This window comes from Daucus carota, chromosome 1 (assembly GCF_001625215.2).
Source record: "Daucus carota subsp. sativus chromosome 1, DH1 v3.0, whole genome shotgun sequence".
Classification (NCBI taxonomy): Eukaryota; Viridiplantae; Streptophyta; class Magnoliopsida; order Apiales; family Apiaceae; genus Daucus; species Daucus carota.
The window spans coordinates 45,815,808-45,835,392 of record NC_030381.2 but is presented as its reverse complement, the minus strand read 5'-3'; the positions used below and the strand labels follow the sequence as shown (position 1 = coordinate 45,835,392).

The 19,585-nt window shown below is 32.6% G+C and overlaps 1 protein-coding gene across 5 annotated transcripts; it reads right to left on the bottom strand.

The window, feature by feature from the left end:
• Nucleotides 1-724: 724 nt before the first annotated feature.
• On the bottom strand, nucleotides 725-18,860 carry LOC108204677 (uncharacterized). 5 transcript variants are annotated; one of them, XM_064085695.1, is made up of 18 exons: nucleotides 18,708-18,860; nucleotides 18,545-18,628; nucleotides 17,839-17,932; nucleotides 17,630-17,738; nucleotides 17,503-17,541; nucleotides 15,962-16,045; nucleotides 15,781-15,842; nucleotides 12,159-12,261; nucleotides 11,793-11,933; nucleotides 11,107-11,175; nucleotides 10,946-11,002; nucleotides 10,608-10,874; nucleotides 9,355-9,438; nucleotides 8,804-8,914; nucleotides 7,762-7,850; nucleotides 4,383-4,604; nucleotides 1,541-1,634; nucleotides 725-1,236 (listed from the first exon to the last, which is right to left on the bottom strand). In XM_064085695.1, the coding sequence occupies exons 2-18, from the start codon at nucleotides 18,600-18,602 to the stop codon at nucleotides 943-945; spliced, it is 1,977 nt and encodes a 658-aa protein (XP_063941765.1). In that variant the 5' UTR covers nucleotides 18,603-18,628; nucleotides 18,708-18,860; the 3' UTR covers nucleotides 725-942. The 5 variants fall into 5 exon arrangements, with proteins under 5 accessions (XP_063941765.1, XP_017229728.1, XP_063941768.1 ...); XM_017374239.2 differs by having other exon boundaries at nucleotides 7,780-7,850; XM_064085698.1 differs by having other exon boundaries at nucleotides 17,839-17,883; nucleotides 18,708-18,837.
• Between the last annotated feature and the right edge of the window lie 725 nt (nucleotides 18,861-19,585).

The following is a 19,585-nucleotide window of genomic DNA, read 5'->3' as shown; positions in this document are numbered from 1 at the left end:
TTTTCTCGTGTACCATTTTGTCACTTGTCATTTTTTAGGATGAAACAAGTGGGTCATGAGTTTACCCTACAAATCAGGTAATAAATTAGTAGTGAATCAGCTAAGATTTATTGCTAATAACATTACATACAGAAATATATAAAATAATAAACTATATATATCACCCGTTCTATTATCATTTTCTCGTGTACCATTTTGTCACTTGTCACTTTCTTTTTATGATGAAACAAGTGGGTCATGAGTTTACCCTACAAATCAGGTAATAAATTAGTAGTGAATCAGCTAAGATTTATTGCTAATAACATTACATACAGAAATATATAAAATAATAAACTATATATATCACTAATTTGAGATATATTATACAAAAATAACATATATAATTGTCGACTATATTGACCGGATAAAATCAATACCTATAATTATATCGAAGAATTTTTTTAATTCAACAAATATAACAAATGAAACATGATTTATTATGTTTTCTTCTAAGATGATAAAGGATTCGAGTTTGATAATGAGTTCGAGATTTTCTATGTAATCTCTTAAAATGTCATTAAGAGCCACATAGATATCACCCAGATATTTTTAGTTTGAGGTTTCTTATCATTGAATTGGAGATGCTCCAACCAATTTTTCAACTAACTGTTAGGTTTAAGGCATCAGGCAGCATTTACGCTTATTCTGCAAAATTAAGCTGCACTTGGAACATTAGAAAATCATGTGTGATTAAGTCCTATAAATTTGAGCAGCTAACTGATTTGAATGTACAGTTTTACCCCCGCTATCTTCGTTTGTATACATCATCCTGGTTGAGAACTATAATATTAACACAACAGCAAACAGTACTTTGTGGTACAAGGTACAAGCTATCTTATGAACCCAACTCTCTCCACTCTGTACAGTAAAACACACTGAATGCAAATAAATGAATACAGTCACTTAGTCTCTATTAGTTATATCATCCAGCAGTATCTGAGATGCCAAAATCAGGAGTTCGACCATTTCTACTCCTGCAGCTGAGACGCAATCTACCTTTTCAGCGCTGGAGTTCTCTTGAACATCTGTTAATGCTTTGTCAGAATGCTCGACGGATAATATTACTGTCTCGGCCGACCAACTGACAGGAAGAGAGCTGCCAAGAGCAGTTTTTACTAGTTTTGCCTCGTAAATAATGTTGTTGAGAGTTTCTATACAGCTGGTGACTGCCCCCATGGATAAAATTGATTCTCTTACCTACAATACAGTTTATTTCCAAAGTGAATAAAATTACAATATTTCTCATGCAAATATAGAGTTGCAATTCTTGACCTTTTTTTAGAACTAAATTTGACTAGTATGAATGTTCAAAATTACAAGCTTAGAACACCCAATGTGGAAAATTTCAACACTATATTTTAGTCACATGACTCACATCCAAACAAGTAAATTGTTACACTAGATTAAACTGTATCGTCTATTTAAAATTGAGTTACAGGAGGAAGCCAAATCTGTAATCTGGCTTAACAAATACATATCTGAAACTGAAGAAAATGGTTACCTTCAAGAGAGAGAGACGAAGCCTATGAACAGAAAGAGTCAGATGGTGCATACTTTCCAAACTCTCCCTAAGGGCAGCATTTTCAACCTTCATCCTGCACACAATATAGTTTAACGTCAGCTTTACTTGCCAACATATCACATGCCAGTATTACAATATCAAACTTTTCTACTCAAGTTTTACATTTCAAGGCTTCTAGGGAGGCTGTGATGCAGAGCACGAAATCAAAAATTTGATTGTTAATTATTTTACTAGTATTAAATATTAATAACGATAAATTTATATAATAAAACAAGAATATTAGACTAACATGATTGTTCCCTTTATTAAATATAAGCGGTAGCAAATTATTAGGTAGTAGTTAACACGACTAGTTTGCAATTGTTTATGATCTTACTCGGTTCAAAATTTCTAATACTTTTTGTCTTATATATAGTTGTAACTTTAAAAAAATTATATAATATTTAAAATATATTAACATATCTGTGTATTCACACCATTTTTTATTTTTTACTATTGGTTAATTTTTAATTTTATATTTTATATTAATATAATATCTAATATCAATCAAGAAACATATTTTTAAATATTTAAGTCAACTTTTGTTTGTTTTTATGCATAAATTATATATTATAACGATTACTTCCTTCAACTTTATTATTCAAAGAGTATTTATGTAAAAATCAATGTCTACCAAACAATCTAAAAAATCATCTGATTTTTCTATGAGCACTTTTTCTCATAGTACCAGAAAATTTAAACAGCATATGCCACTATTATATAACATTAGATATACGGTACATTATTCAACACAAAATATGCTACTCATTATGAGCACTAGATATGCCGCCTGTTATTTAACTGTATTCTGACAGTTATTCAGCCATCAGCATTATATATGCTGCCAGTTTTTAGCTTTGTATATGGTGCTAGGATACTGTCAGTTTTTTAAACGTTGAATATGTTGCTAGTTTCTCAACAACATGCGTGCTAGGTGTGAGCAATAGATATGCTGCGAGTTGTTCTGATCAGATAGTGTTCACAGGTTAGTAGTCTAAAGATGATAGTAGGAATATAAGCAATGCGCATAAGATGAGAAATTCGAGTCCTAGTTAAACATGGCATGCATTACTTTACTGAGTGTTAACTCATAACAGAAGATTTGAACAGCATATGCCTCTATATATAACATTAGATGCGCTGCAAGTTATCCAGCAGTAAATATTTTATTCATTATGAGCATCAGATATGCTGCCTGTTATTCTTTACTCAGCAATTTATATACTGCAAGTTTTAGCATTATATATGATGCAAGAACACTATCACTTTATATGTTGCCACTATCCTAGCATTAGATATGCTACTAGTTGCAAGCATTAAATATGCTGTGAGTTGCTCTGATAGAATAATGTTCATAAGTTGGTGTCTGGAGATGATAGTAAGAACAATAAATATAAGCAAAGTTCAGATTCTAGATGGCAGGCATGTGCATAAAATAAGAAATTTAAGTTCTAGTTTAACATGACATGCATTCCTTTATTCAGTGTTAGCTTTTAGTTATCTGTTTCAAGTAGAACTAAAATAAGTGGAAGCTGAGACATCAAGCTGCAACAACCCAAATGATGTATATATGGATAAACTGAAAACATAGAATGACCAGTTGGAAGGTTTAAGTTAATAATTCCATTAATGCCACAGTGAGGGCATGTTTTAGTAGATGGATAGTATGCATAGGTAAATTTTCTACGTCTGAGCATTTAAATAAAAAAACTATGGAAAAGAGACAGCACCACAGTCTTTTGAAAGTAGTGGAGATAAAGGGCCTTTACATAAAACGCCTGAGAGATTTTCAAGGTTTTTATTTTTGATATTCTTCTAAATGCATAAATGAACCACACAAAGTAAAAACTAGATGTTAAATTAAAGAATATCAAAAATACCCAAAAGAAAATGTTTAACATCAAATTTTATTTTTTACAACCTCAATTTGATTGACATGATAGAGGACCAGTTTTACTGAGCTGACTGGCTTACTGAAGCCTAGTAGCAAGACCTCATATAATTTCATTTTGGTAGATCCCAAAACCAAAAGGGGGGGTCTTTTTTTTTTTTCTTTTTTTTTTTCACAAAAGTGGGGGTCTTTAGACCACCATAATCAACAATTTAACATTATACGCATGCGATGCACTAATTATTTTTACTTGATTATTTAAACTGATATTGTGTTAAAAAAAAGTAAAAAGTGTCTCTTCTCCATCTCCCCTCTACGTGGCGACAACCTTCTAATTATATTTGGTTTAGACTTGGAATTTTTACTTTTTACCGCCTAAGATTTATGTGATATATATAATTGTTAGAAGTTGATATTATTCGAGTCCTAAACATTTTGCAAAGCTAAATAAACCCTCTTACTCTATTATATGTAAAATATAATTACTAGGGTTTGCATCAAACAAAAAATGGATTGAAATATAAATGAGAAGCATCAAGGTTCAACAAATTTTAAATGGAGTTCAACAAACCAATATATCAATTTTCTTATTTGGCATCGATCTATTTAGGGTTCACCACTCCACAACTAGGGCACAGAAAACGTAGGTGTTGCATATATTATAAAGTTTTAACATAATCATTTTGTCGAACCTTAGTATTAAAAGTATTGAAGTGGCTCTCATTTCAGTTCTTAGTGGAACTAGCCCATTTATTAGGGTGGGTTTCCATCAGTCGAGGCTAGACTCATGTATAAAGTGAGGCACCCCAAGGTTATTATTACTGATTTAGTTTATTGGAGCTATATCTTTGGCGCAAATTTCTACACCCACGTCATCATAATATTACATACCTTGCCGAATCCATGCTAAGATTGGAGACTTTTTCCCTGGTAGTTCCTTCTTTATATAAATCAGTTACCGCTTCAATTCCACTAGCATCTTGCGGATCAATCCACTTTCTAAAATATGTTTTCTTTAATATATTTTTTAACTTTCCATCTCTGTCCTGAACAATTCGTTTTTCTCCAGTACCAGGCAAAGGATTCCCCTGTTTTATCTCCTGAATGACTTTCCTACAATACAACATACTCCAGTTAGAAGTCTAAAACAGAGCCAATCCATTTAGGACGCATTACTAATAAAGAATATTTTCAGTATCTGTATCAGGATGAGTTTTCATGTAAAAAATAATACCACATAGTATATTTTGGCAATCAACAAATAAAAAGTAATTCCTGCAGTGTTGACCATTTAACTGTCTGTTTATTTACTATGTAAGTATGTTACCCGTACTCGAGTGTGGGAGCTGTGAGTTGGACATAAGAACTAAAAACAGAAAAGTTATGATTCTTGTAAAATAGATCAAGATTTGGGCTGAGGTGCAGGACTTCAATTGATACTCACCCCACATAAAAATAATATAAATTCAATTTAATCTACTTCATTAAAAATAGTTTCTACTACCAATACTTCAGAATAACTTAATTATATATGTCGAGTTCACAGCAGATCAGATCTCATCCCCACACCCTTCTCATGTCCTATCAACAAGGGTAGGACAGCAAAATCAAGAGTCCGGGTCCTAGCGCTAATAAATATGGAGTTAAGTCTGCATAAGCCAGTCATGCTCTGAATCAGAAATTCAGGAAATTGTGAAGTGCTCACATAACAGTTGCAAGCCAATCACTATAACTTAACAAACGTACCTGAGTACTACGACCACTAGAAACATGGTACCCATATCTTGCCATTTCCTAATCAATGATTATAACTCTATTTTCCTCCCTAGGACTTCTCTGTAGGTTAGTGCTATTGGATATAGTACTTTTATTTGGTGAGTTACTTAAACCTGGCAGTTTTTCTATCTTCAATTTAGTGAAAAAAATATAACATATATTAAATTAGCATCTGTGCAGCACATCATTGCCTGTTTATTAAGCCTCAATCACAAATTCAACCCCGATCATTATAGAATTTGTGACACATGAACAATATAGATAGAAAAAGAATAGATGTTAGAGTGTCTCGGGCACTAATTCATAATAATGTACCATTTGCACTTACTGCTGTTGCCTAAACAAAGGGAACATGTAAGACTGTCAACAGAAAAAATATCAAAAAACTACCACCAACATGGCCTATTCCATATAGCCTAGCTCTTACAGCTCATTTTAGTGGTTTGGAATAATGCCACTACATCTATACTATACTATAATAAGCCAACATGGGTATAATACTATACTATAATAAGCCAACATGGGTATAATATGTAGTCCAAATATTTAGTTATGTCTTTTGGTTTGGTACTCTCCCTCTAAAACTAAAAGTCTACAATATGTGGAGGTCTATCACTCTTACATTGTCAAATAGTTTTAAATAGTAAAAACACTCATCACAACACATTATCATATAATATTCTATAAAAAAATTATAATAATGTTAAAAATAAAATTATAAATATCCAATTTTGAATATCCTTATTTAAGAAGAACCTTCATAAAACTTTTTTTTTTAACTCTAACGTGTTCTATTTCAATACAAACACTAACCATTACGTAACCCTTTCTAACTCCAATCTTACATGATAAATATCTTTTTTCATACATAGGAAGCTATACGAAATATGAAAATCTGATTTAAAATTAATTAAATAATAAATTATCACATATTAATAACAGAAAAATATTTATAAATAGATAATAAATTGTAAAAGCTAAATTTTCTTGAGAAAGTATAATCAGTTGCTTAATATAATTTAATTAAAATTCAACTCATTAATACTAAGATATTAATAAAATGATGTTAAAATTTAAATAATAAATTACGAATTATATACCCGTCCGTGCTTCGCACGGGTCGAAGGCTAGTACCACTTATTTGACAGGCAGTACTTAAGCATTAAGGCAGTCAACATATGCCCAACCTCAATACTTGGAAAATTCTGTTTTAACTGCAGAATATAATCAGGCTCCGGCCGGCATTGCTATGCGGACAGCAATAGCACCTAGTGGGCCAAAAGCAGGTACTTAGGTGTTTGGTTAAAATTAAAAGCTTCTTTTCTAAAAGTGTGTTCCTATCTAAAAGCTGCTTTTAGAGCCCATATAGTAAATTTTGACTTGAAAGGAAATCTTGTAATCCAAATATAAAATTCATATTATTTGAAAATAAAATTATATAATGGTAAAAATTACAAGATAAACTATGTAGCCTAGATACACTATCAAAAGTTGCAGAAGTTTTCCACTGTAAAGACCACAGGAAAATGCTAACATCTGTACGAAAAAAGAAAGTAAGGCAAATGACCCTCACAAATTCACAATGGTAACTTTGATAACAAAGAAAGTAGGCCCTATTGCAGGAAGACTGTACAAAAAAAACACTGGTAATTTCAGAAAGAAAGTAATACAAAAAGGTACTAGTTTGAAACACATAAGGGATTAGGGGTTAGCATAAAGAAATGGCGCCGACAATTAAGTCCAGTACTTGAAAAAATTGCCAAACAGATCAATAATAACTTTCCCTAAAATATTAAATTGCCAAATGGGCTCTTAGAGAAAGCCTTACCCACTGTTACCAGGACTTTTACTTTTGGCTTTATACCCGTGTTGACCGGACATGACAGGGGTGTGGGTACGGAATCTGAGTTGGATCTTTTGTATTGAAACCGGACACTTCACCTTGTAACAACCTAAGTTCAGAATGATATAAAAGGCCTTACAACAATATGTTCGCAAAGAGCAAGGTATATGACTTTTTCTATGTTATCCTTTGATTTTATGCACGGATATGACACATATAATCATGTGTAAAAGCTTAATTGGTAGAATACACTAGTCATGCATACTTTTTAAGATGTAAAATGGATCAAGAACATATAAATTTTCACTTATGTTAAGCTTATGCCGAGTCCCCGCACCCATGTCCGATTTCGAACTTGCATCCAAGAATCCTAAGTTTCCAAAAACTAAGGATCTAACAATTGGATCTGCACCCCTGTCGAACAGCACTACCCGAGTCCGGTTAACTTAAGCCTTACCCCCGCTTTTAAAAAAAGGCATTGCGGGCATCATACATGCAAAAAATTTCACATCATATCAACATTCACTAGTATTATTTTCATATTGTTGCAAGTACCTTGCACCAACACTAGCAACAGATTCAGAATTTTATTGATAAGAAAAATCACATTTCTAGGTCCCAGAAATATCAAGAAATGAAATTATAGTACACCCGTAGAAGATATCATACTCCTGCAGTAGGTAGTAATCCTGCTTTAATTGCGCCAACTCCATAAGAGCATTGACCTTTTCATTCGTCACCTAAACAAATAAAGAGAAAATTTATTGGATCACTTACCCGAAAGAAAATAGAGAGCTATCACTTTATGTTTTCATAAAACTGAGATTTTTTCATCTTTAGGTTCTTAAGTTACTCAGGTCCAACACTCCAACATTTATGCATGTATCTTACAGTTCGCAGAATATTTAAAATGAGACAATACATGTATTCAACTCTCCAAATATTTTCAATGGACACCCAAATCCTTTTTATTCATACATATCACACACTGATACTGCTACATCTAACCATACTTCTGCACCCAGCATCTTAGCGAAGTTGATATGTAACGACTCCACTAAAGTTGCTACGGGGCCAAGGTGTTGGAAAGGACTGTCATGATAATAAGGTGTCTCATGGCAATATGGCATTCACCATATATGTTTTCTGACACACACACACACACACATGTATCTTCTTGTAGAATTATTATATAGTTTAATTGTCATCAAAGTTTTAGCATCATGTATATGGCTTAAGTCAAATAAATCTAAGCAGCTTCGATGGTTAACTTAAGATATAATTTCCATACTGTTCAGGATAATATAGCAACACTACAGCAGGCTTTTATAGGTCTAACACGCCTTCTTGTCACCTAAGCCATGCCATGACAGTAATGCTTCCTATCTAGCACTTGAAAATTAGAGAACGGCCCATTAATCTATTTGATTTAGTAGTTCACCGTTAACAAGCATCCACTATATAAATTATCAAGACACTAAAATATTCAAATATTTATAGAACATTCCAGCATGCATATGTAAATTTTTATACACCAAATAAATTATATCTATCGGCCAAATCCAGATTCGTCTGGTAGAATCTTTACCAACTTGATGTTGCAAATGATCAGTGATAATACGCATTTGAACAAGCATTAGAGGGGAATAATGAATGGAATGAAAGTACAAGTACCAAAAAATATAAGAATTACCTGCAGTAAATTTCTCTGAAGATCCTCTAGTTTATTCTGAAGTGCTGCATTTACATTACTTTCTAATATATACCTCTCTTCCTGCTGCGAAAGAAGCAACAACGTTGCAACCTGAACAACATCCACTAAATTCAATAGAATATAGAACACAAGAATGACCATCTAAGAAGGACACTAATAGCACCCTTAGAAGAAATCTCTTGCCCAAATATAAACAAATGTTAAACATTTAACTTATTAAGTTTTGATGACATAGATACAAATTTGTGCTTGTTTATGTCCTTCATTATGCTGTTTGATGTAGTATGAGTTATTATGTTTCAGATAAAAATTGCAGTATGACTTATTAAGTATGTCTGTCAAATTTGGTCCCGTTCAATATTAGTTTTTTGCAATGTTGTGACTCTCCTGCCCTTGAAGATACAGCCTGGGAATCTTTTATCAGCAATAAATTTGTTTGTACTAAAGAAGTGTATTATATTAATAAAAGAAGCTCTGGATGCCATAGCCCTTAAAATGAATGTATAGAAAGAGTAAACAAGGGCACAAACCTTCTCATGTAGAGCCTGAGAAAGAGCTTCAGATGTATCACCAGACACATTACTGGTGATGTTTTGCGAATCAGGAGTATCCGCCTGCAAAATTGAAGAGTGGAAAAAGAAAATTGAATGATGATACATCAAAGATGGTAGTGTCTGTACAGAATGACAAACATATAAGAAGATACTTTGATTCTGAATGAATCTTCCATACAAACAGGCTCCTGTATAAATAGGTACAGCAGAACAGAGAGAGTACAAAAGAAACACTACAAATTCAAAGCTAGATGAGAAGCAAGATCAGATCAGCTCTGATGCCATGACAAATATATAAGAAAATACTATAACTATGAAAAAAAATCTTTCATACAAACAGGCACCTGTATTTATAGGTATAACAGAGCTGATTAGAGCTAAAAATCAACTAACAAATCTCTTCATATTAGCCTAAAAATCTGCCTACACTATCCCTCAATATCAGTCTATCATGCACCTATTATCAGCCTCTATTTAGGCTTATAAAGCCAGCTGTCACATGACATATCACATATTTACAGCTGTCAATTTTACAACTGATGTACACTAATACACTAATGCTAAAGATATTGACAGATGACCCATTTAAACATAGTACTACATCATTAATAAAGTGTTTTTCTGGAATAGAAGGACCAAGGTTAATTAATAAAAAAAAATACACAGATATGTATAAACCTCGCACCTCAAAGTATTTGACTCTGTAGTTTGTTTAAGCTCATAAAAAATATGGCATCCCCTTCTCTCCTAACACCTTACCTGAAGCAAATTCAGTAAGGAGATGCCCAAATTTGCTCAGAAAGACCAGAAGGCTATTCCATAGCAGTTGCACTACTGCAATACTCAGACCCTTGCAAGAGGCGAGACACCATATACTGAACCAAGGATGAACAGCACTGACCCAAAATCATGAGATGAATATTAATAATTTTTACCATATTCTGGAGGTTCCAAGAAGTTTTACTACCATCACTAGGAACACTGAGAACAACACTCGTAGAGAGATCAGAAAATGCTCGTGGAACTTTGGAGGTGCAAGACCACAAAAAGATACATAGGGTTCACTTCCCAAGTCTTTCTTTTTCTTTTATTACCCAGATAAGATGATAAAGTTGTACTAATTATTGTACCTTGGAATGTATTTCTTTAAACCCTTATCTACTATGAAGTAAGATTGCTACAGATGAACATAATCCGGAATATAGATTATAGGCAACAATTAAATATACCTTGGTTATTAAATCTGATGGTGCTTGTGCATCATTATTTACATGCACATATACCGGTTCATTTTTATGTAACAACATTCCTGTATCAGTAGATATGGATCTCTGTTCTCTGTCTACTTCGAATCGCTTGATCGTTTCTTCTACAGAACCACTGATTGCTTTCAGATAAGAAGAGCCCTCATTCAGCAAATTTATGACGTCTGTCCTGAATTGTGAAAATTGATGTAGCAACTCCAATAGCCCCCTTATCTTTTCTCCGGAAAGATTCTGCATGCTAGTCCATAAGACAAAAACAAAAGAGGCTATAGATTATGCAAAAATTCCTAAAATTAACTCACCTTTTTTCTTTCCAAATCACAAACTTTTTTCTTCAAATGATTCTCAATTTCCAGTCCCTATTTGCCAAGTAACAAAAGAAAGAAACTCAGTTTTGGAAAAAATCTGATACAACCTCGATCTCCGACAAATACGGACAAGCATCAATCAACATTAAAATTACCATGCGTTGTCTGCTTTGAAGATTATCAACAGATTTCCTCAAGATCTCGACTTCTTCTTCCAGAGCAGTCTGTCTGATTGAAAAGTTACTACAAGTCTCAAAGAATATATATAGAATAAAGATATCTAAACATGGTGGCTCCACGACAGATATCACGTCCAACTGAATTTGACAGACGCTCTAGAAAAGAGTGAGTTCAATAAAAACCAAAGCAACACAGTAAATTGAGGAATGTAAACCTAATTGATAGGAATTTAAAAAATTTAAGTTCAACACCGACGATAATTACGATTTACGTGTTAAATAGAAAGTATGCTACTCACTGTCTAAGATATTATTTCTTTGTTTTAGAAGAGACAACCAATAAATATTGTTGACAATAAGAGGTGTAAAATAAGAGAATAAATCAGACACAGCCAAATGACATCAAACTACATCAAAAGATATGATGTATTTAAATATTAACAAATCAATGACCTTTTAGTAGCTACTTATAAACAATTCTCCATAAACAAAAATATAAGCCATGGATAACTGAAAATCAATTTTAAAACAAAAGACTGGCACGCTCCACAAGGGGAAGCATCAATAATTAACCAGGCTGGCGAGAATTTGATGTTTTCTAAAATGCTCCTGATTGTTTTAACATCTGTTACTGGCAAGTTACCAAGAGTATCAAAACTTACTATGTATTTAGAGGTGGAATAATCATTAAAACTCCACATTTCTTCTGAGTCATTCAGAAGGCGCTCGCACTTGTCTTCCCAGCTAATATCTCTAATTCCATGTGCTAAATGATGTCTAATCTCATAAAACTTATTAACCACCTGCCACATCACAAAATATGTTAAAATACAAAACAATACACCTGAAATGGACAAACTCAAAATTTGCATAAAGTTTAAAAATCTTCTTACAGCTGGTTTGAGGCTGAAAATAGATCAGCATTAAGGAACCTATCTAATCTTACTCTTGGAAAAATAGGGATGGAGCTTGGAAGACTACAAGAACAAGGCTTTTACTTAAAAACAGTATGAAGTGAAAATTTTTACCTTCTTGAAGTTCTCATTTTGCTTCTCTTGGTTTTCTAGATCATTACGTACTGCAGCAGAATTTCTTTTTTCTTCAAGAAAGTTAAGGGTAAGCTCTTCAGCCCTGGATCACCAATAGCATCAATGCCAACAATAGAAAAACTTTATTTATTTGCTTAAATAGGATAACAGATTCTAATTTGAATGCCGTGTTAACTATGTACAAACAGCATAGAAGCAACTAATAACAAATAACATTTTGTGTACACAGATATTTTTGTTGCCTAATGAAGGAAAAGAAAATCACACTGTACGAATACTTGGAATGTCAAATGTGCAATATAATTTATAATATTAAGGAAAATTAATAGCACCAATTTGGAAAAGAAGAACAGATACAAAGCACAAAAAGAAACCTTATGCACCTTTTCGGTCTGTATTTTCTAAGACATCTGACATTATTACAGAGACATCATTGTAACTGTCCCGAGCTTAGGAGCAAGTTTGTGTTCTAACGAAAGAGCTAAAGGCCTCCTTCGTATCAACAGAACACCAATATATATGCAGCAATTGTATTAGATACATATGTACATATATACTCCCTCCATCCCAGCCAAATGTTTACATTTGGATTGGGTACAGAGGTTAAGAAAATAAATAATGGTGAAAAGGTAAGAAAATAGGGATAGTGATGGGACCGATTGATACTTAATGTATAAAGTGAGAATAGTGGAGAATAGTGGGGTTCCTTGATTTTTATATTATAAAATTATACTATATTCTGTAAATTTCAAAAAGTAAAGAATTGGATGGGAAATCCAAAAAGGAAAGTGTAAAGAAATGGTTGGGACAGAGGGAGTATGTGTATACATATGGGTCATGTTCCTCTTAGATACCTTAGCCTAAGAACCCGTAGAACCCTAAGCCTTATTTCTAGTATTAAATATTAATAAGGGTTTTGCAGCAGAACTGCACGTGCAAAAAATGTCGTGTTTTTTTATTATATTTAAAAAATATTTTTGAACACACTCAACGATGCAAAAAACATGTATCTAGATTTAGATCCTGAAAATCTATTTAAAACTTAGAATTCTGCAGCAGAAACTTAGTACTTCTAAGCTTCTATTTTAACGATTGGTTCTCTCTTGAGCCAATATATATATATATATATATATATATATAAATATATATATATATATATATATATATATATTAGATACTATTATTATTCATAATGAAACTTTAAATTAGATACTACAGTGTTCTTTGTTTAAGGATGTTCTTCTTTGAGCAATGACCTATATACATATATATATTTTTGGCACTGGTTTCTGTATTGAATTTTAATTTTCCATTAGAGGGGGCTCGTACATGTTCTGCAATACCCCCTGTAAATACTCCGCCGGTATGAAAGGTTCTTAATGTTAATTGAGTGTCGGGCTCTCCGATAGATTGACCCGCAATAATACCCACAGCTTCTCCCAATTCGACCTGGTCACCATGAGAGGACTCCGGCCATAACACCATTGACAGATCCAAGATGTACTCGTACAAGTAAAGGGAGTTCGAATATATATGGCTTGTGCTCGAAAGGTTATGAATTGATTGAGAAGTCCACTACCAATATCTTGATTTCTAGTGGCAATACATCGTGTACCCATATATATATATCATCCGCTATATATATATAAACAATCTGCATTTGGACCACTCTTACACCACCGATTTCCTCTCTTATAATCAACATCATCCACTGTTTGTAAGAATTTCCAACATACTTCTATGTCTTGGGTCATCTTAAAATTCATACATTACTATGATAATGGGTACCAAGGCATGTGCTTTGAGCACCACGAACCAAGGCAAACGGAAGGCACCCCTTAGCGCCTTGATTTATGCAAGATGAGGCAACTTCAAATAGGTGCAAAGTGAAATAAGAATGTTGCTTCCGTAATTAATTTCAGCCCATATAAAAACATTAAAGCCCATATAAAGTGATATGTATATATTTCAGCCACATTTATTGGGGGGAGCCTAATTGGTGGCTCGTAATGGTGTGAGCAATCCTGATTGTGATTATTTGTAATCTTTTGCAATATGAATTTTCTGCTGCATTAAGATTTGAGGAACTACATTGAGATGCAAGGGAAACTAGAATATGTTTTAATATGGGGACTTGGAAGAGATTAATCATCTTGAGGGTTGGGATAGACAACCTCCGGATGTTTCTGGAAAGCCTTTGTATAACTCCAAGACACAATCAAAATAAACCTCAAACTTAATGTTGGAACTACATTCGACATAAATTGTCACGTAATATAATATATTTATAGAGTATAAATTATGCTATATATCAAAGTATTGTTTATATAAATTATTATATTACTCGTGATATCATATATAATTTATATAATTCAAATTTTTGTGACATGTGCTTAATGCCTTCGACAACACTGACTTCATTCATTAAAATCTGTATCAAAGGTCTTTGTGGCTCATTATCCAAGTTGTGAGTGCGTCTCAAAAAATTTCAAATTTGCGCGTCTGTTCGATTTAAGTGCTTTCTTTCTATATCAGTAACAAAATTATTATTATAATGTGTACTAGTTTTGATTGGATTCACACATTTAAAAGGCATTATTTATCCTTACAAAAAAAAAGGCATTATTTATAATATTAATATAGAAATAATTTGGTGTACAAGCAATCTAATGTAGCCAAAAGATTGTAACAAGGTTCAAAAGCCATATGCGGAAGGAAAACACTTATATATGCATGGATCCTACATAACTTTCACTATAATAAAGTGTAGCTCATACAAGTACGAGGATCTTTGGCATCGATGTTGACAGAGTCCAAAGTTCCTCTAAATATGGCTGAAGTTCTAAAAGTTGCTCCAGTTCGATGACCTACTCCCTAACTAGGGTATCGATCCTACTTAGGAACCATGGTCCTACATCACCTTGAAGAATTTCAAGAATATTTTATGCATGTACTGCATATAACATTATAGATTATTAGGCAGTTAAACGCCTCTTCCCAATGAGAAAAGTGACCACACAAATTTTTTTACTACCTACTGAAATGTTTTAAATTAGTTTCTTATATGATGGATGATTGGATCCTACTCAAACAATTCCTTTTTCTGAGATGGAATTACGATTTATATTTATGCTATGTTCAGTGAAGATGAGTTTCTATATTAGCTTGGCACTTGTGAAACTTAATTTGACATTAATTGGTTTATGTAATTATAAATTACTGAATTTAACATGATTTTATACATTGAACGATGAACATATATATAAGTTTGGAAATACATGATTTGAACGTATATCAACATACTACTTCTCGCCATAAATCACTTTGGCACCCCTCACCAACGTCATGGAAACAAACGTAACGAACGAGAAAAAGAATAATAATTGCCAGATGCCTAAAACAATCGTCTCGAGGCCTCTCTCATCATGATCAATATTATTGTTGGTATTGCTTCGTATTTTATGAATTTTGAAATTTCAAGCAAATGATTTTCTTTTCAGTAAGTACCATTTCATTCAATAAAAGAAAAACAATTAATGATTTTACTTTAACATACCTCCACAAAATTTAATCAAATAGACGATTAATAATTTATAAGTACCTCTTCTCCAAATCGTTTACTTTTTGTGTCATGAGGTCCAGCTTCTCTTTAGCTTTTTCAGCCTGTTCCCGACCATGAAGACATTGTTAGAAACCCTTTAAAAGTTGTTTGTAAATAAAATGGCTACCACAAATACATGATTAAAAATACCAACTTCAAGAAATAAGTAGACACCACCAACCTCAATAATTGACTGATCCCGTTCAGCAAATGCAGCAGCAACACAGTTTTGAAAAAATTTCACTTGCTTCTCTGCTTCCATGTTCTGGCAAAAGTGTATAGAACTAAGCAACCAAAGAAAAAAAAAATACACACACACACACACACACATATATATGTATATGAGTTAATTCATGTAGCTTTTAATACTTGCACTTCTATATTACCTGCTCCGTAATCCAGAACCAAAAGCAAAGAAATGTTCAGTGTAAATGTGTATACAAATATAGAAATGTTCAGTGTAAATGCGTTTACTAGGTCCAGCCAATTATAAACTTATTTTGGCAATCAAGCCACTAACCTATTATAAATAACATTCAATTTGGGTAAGTGGGAATGTAACAAAATATAATGAATATTACCTCTACTGTAAATGGAATATTTACATGTAAATAACACTGATTATGGGCTAGAATTAGGAGATTTTCTTATGTGGCTATAATTAGGAATATAGGAGACATTGCAGGATAAGATAGACTGCTATAGGCTGAGATCATGAAGCATGATAAGCTGAGATCAGGGGATATGTAGGCTGTACATTAGCTTCGTTGTAGTTATACATATTACCTTCGAATTTCTGTATCATTTAAGTCTTTCATATTATCATAAAAATCCCAAGTGTTGTGGATGCCCAATAATCATGACTAGTAATGCGTGATATAATCTAGTAATAGCTTTTAATTGCTTCAAATTACTTTGTCAAACACTTAAAATTATAAATTATTTCTCAGTAACTATGACTATTAATGTGTGATATGATCTAGTAATAGCTTATAATTACTTCAAATTGCTTTGTCAAACATATAATTCAATTATCAACAAAGTTTCTGTGGTAAAATATAAAATAACATAATCAGGTCTTTAATTTTCATGCCAAGTCCCAACGTCTTAACCGACCTCTCCAAAATGCTAAGTTGCGGTCTGGGTGAAGCACGTCCAGGCAGTTCATTCAGTTTTCTGTGTCTAATTTCCAATTAAGTTCGTTACCCCATTTTTTCATTTTAGTATAGGTTTTTTCTATGGAACTGGTTCTCATAAGGTAATTATCAAAAGAAAGATCAGTGAATCACCAATGGGAGAAGGAAAGAACAAAGTAGCCATATACCAAGGATATAAACATAGTAATGCAATACACACTACTTTTTAATGACAAGTTGATACATTACACATTAATGTCATCTAAAAACTAATATGCATACTCAGAGTGTGACTGCTATCATATACTTTTAATGAGTTTTTATTGTTGTTCTTGGGAGTTGGGACAGATGTGAATCATATTCATCCCAGAATGGTGTCCTAATAGAAGTTAAGCAATGGGCAGCTGGTAAGACACAGCAAAATATGCTAATATAGGCTTGCATCTCTTATAAAAATTCAAAATCAAAAAGAAAAAACTCATAAGACTAGACAGAATTAGAGGATGGTACGATGGGTGTAGAGCAAAATAAGATGACATGCCACTTTGGTCATTTCTACCAACTGATAAAGACAGGGAAAAGAGACCTTTAAAACCTCTGCACCATGTAGATCAGCCAGCTGGCTCTGAAGTCAGCAAAAATATTTGAAGCTGTTAGCTGATAAACTTTGAAGAATTATAACATAAATGCGAAAAATAACAATTGAACCTAACTTTGATTTGATAAGCCTCTGAAAGCTCTTCTTGAAGATTTGTATTCTCTCTCATGCAAGAAGCTAACGTCTTTCTTAAGTTCTCAATATCCTGCTCCAAGGCAGTAGTCCTGATATAGATTTATTATTGTTCAAATCATCAAGCTTCTTTTCAGATGAAAAACTTGTGATGTTGAAAACTTTTTGAGACCTCATAGAGTCAATTTTTACCTCTGAAAATGCATCCGCTTCGCAACAGCAAGATAGCCAGGTCCACTGTTTTGCATACACAGTTGCTCAATATCTTTACGTAATTCGTCACGCTCTACCAAAGGAATGATGAAAACCGCAATTTATATTTTTGATAGCTGATTGATTGCTAAGTTAGTTTTCTAAGTTCGAATTAAAATTAAAAGATATACAAATTTCTACAATAATCTTCGAGGCTAAACTAATCAACAGGATATACTTTATATTTCTTATTGTGTTAATAATATAAGTTTCACCAGTATAGTTTTAGGCATATCATGATATGCATTTTATACGGATTAGGCGCTTTTTCATAGAGTCCCCACTCCCCCATTTTAGTATTAGGGCCACATAAAAAGCTTATGACATCACCACCAGTCGCCGAAAACCTAGGTATCACTTCTGATGTATCCAAGAAAATGCTCAAATGAATTATCGACATCAAGAATTACATTACTACCAAATACACCCCCAAATTTATAGTCAGTGCATCCAATTCAAACAAACCCCTACAATAGACCACTTTCTCATAACATACTACGTTTACAACATCTAAAAACACACTCCAACTCTAACTATCTTCCTCGATCCCCACTGTTCGCGAAAAAATAAAAAAATAAAAACAATTAAACCGCCAACACACACACAAACAATTTAAAGTGGACATAGCACGTAGAGATTTACGTACCGTTCTCCAATTGCTGGACTCGAGCAAGCAAGGCATCATTATTTAAATCATCATCCATGGCGAGTGCAAAATAATAGTATATCACTGCATCAGATGTGAAGATAAACTATTAGCGCAACTCAATTAAACATGAATAGAAAAGAATGAAAGACGCAAAACATACAGCTTCTTCTTCTTCTCCTCCAAAGTCCAAACACCAATCTGTCCTGTCTGTCTGTTTACTTGTTTTCAGTGTTCGCCCATCAGATTTCTCAGAACTTTTAAATTACTTGCAATTAATTTGGGCGACGATGAGAGTTTTTAGTATCTTACTACGAGATTTATTATTGCTAAATTGGCTTTCATAATCAGACCGTTTTATTCTATTTATATTTTGTTTAAATTTTAGAATAATAATTTTAAATATATATTGATGGTTTATGCTAACTATAAAATTATTATTAGATATTAGAATTTATTAAAAAACTCAAATTTGTAATTTTAATTATGATAAAATATGTCAAAATATGTGAAAAAATCAGATATAAACAATGGGATAAATATCAAGTTGGTGACTCGTTTCGTCCAAATGTATCAATTGAGTGACTGATTTCCAAATTGACTCAAATTAGACACTCATTAGAAAAATTTGTATCAAAAATATTATTCTATCGTTAGTCGAAATTTTGAAAATATTATATATTGAGTTTCACACTTTTTTTATAAATAGTATTACATCCAAATGAAATATTTCGAGTCCTACTATTTTTGCTAATATTTTTAGATTTTTAAAATTTTATCAACTATTTATTTTTAATTTTTTGATTGTTTTATTTGATTTAAATAAAAATAAATAGGAGATAAATTTTTAAAAATCTAAAAATATTATCTAAAATACTAGAACTCGGAATCTTTCATTTAGATGTAATACCATTCATAAAAAATGTGCGAAACTCAATATATAGTGTTTTCAAAATTTCGACTAACGATGGAGTGATATTTTTGATAGAAATTTTTCTAAAAAGTGGCTCATTTGAGTCAATTTAGGAATCAGTCACTCAA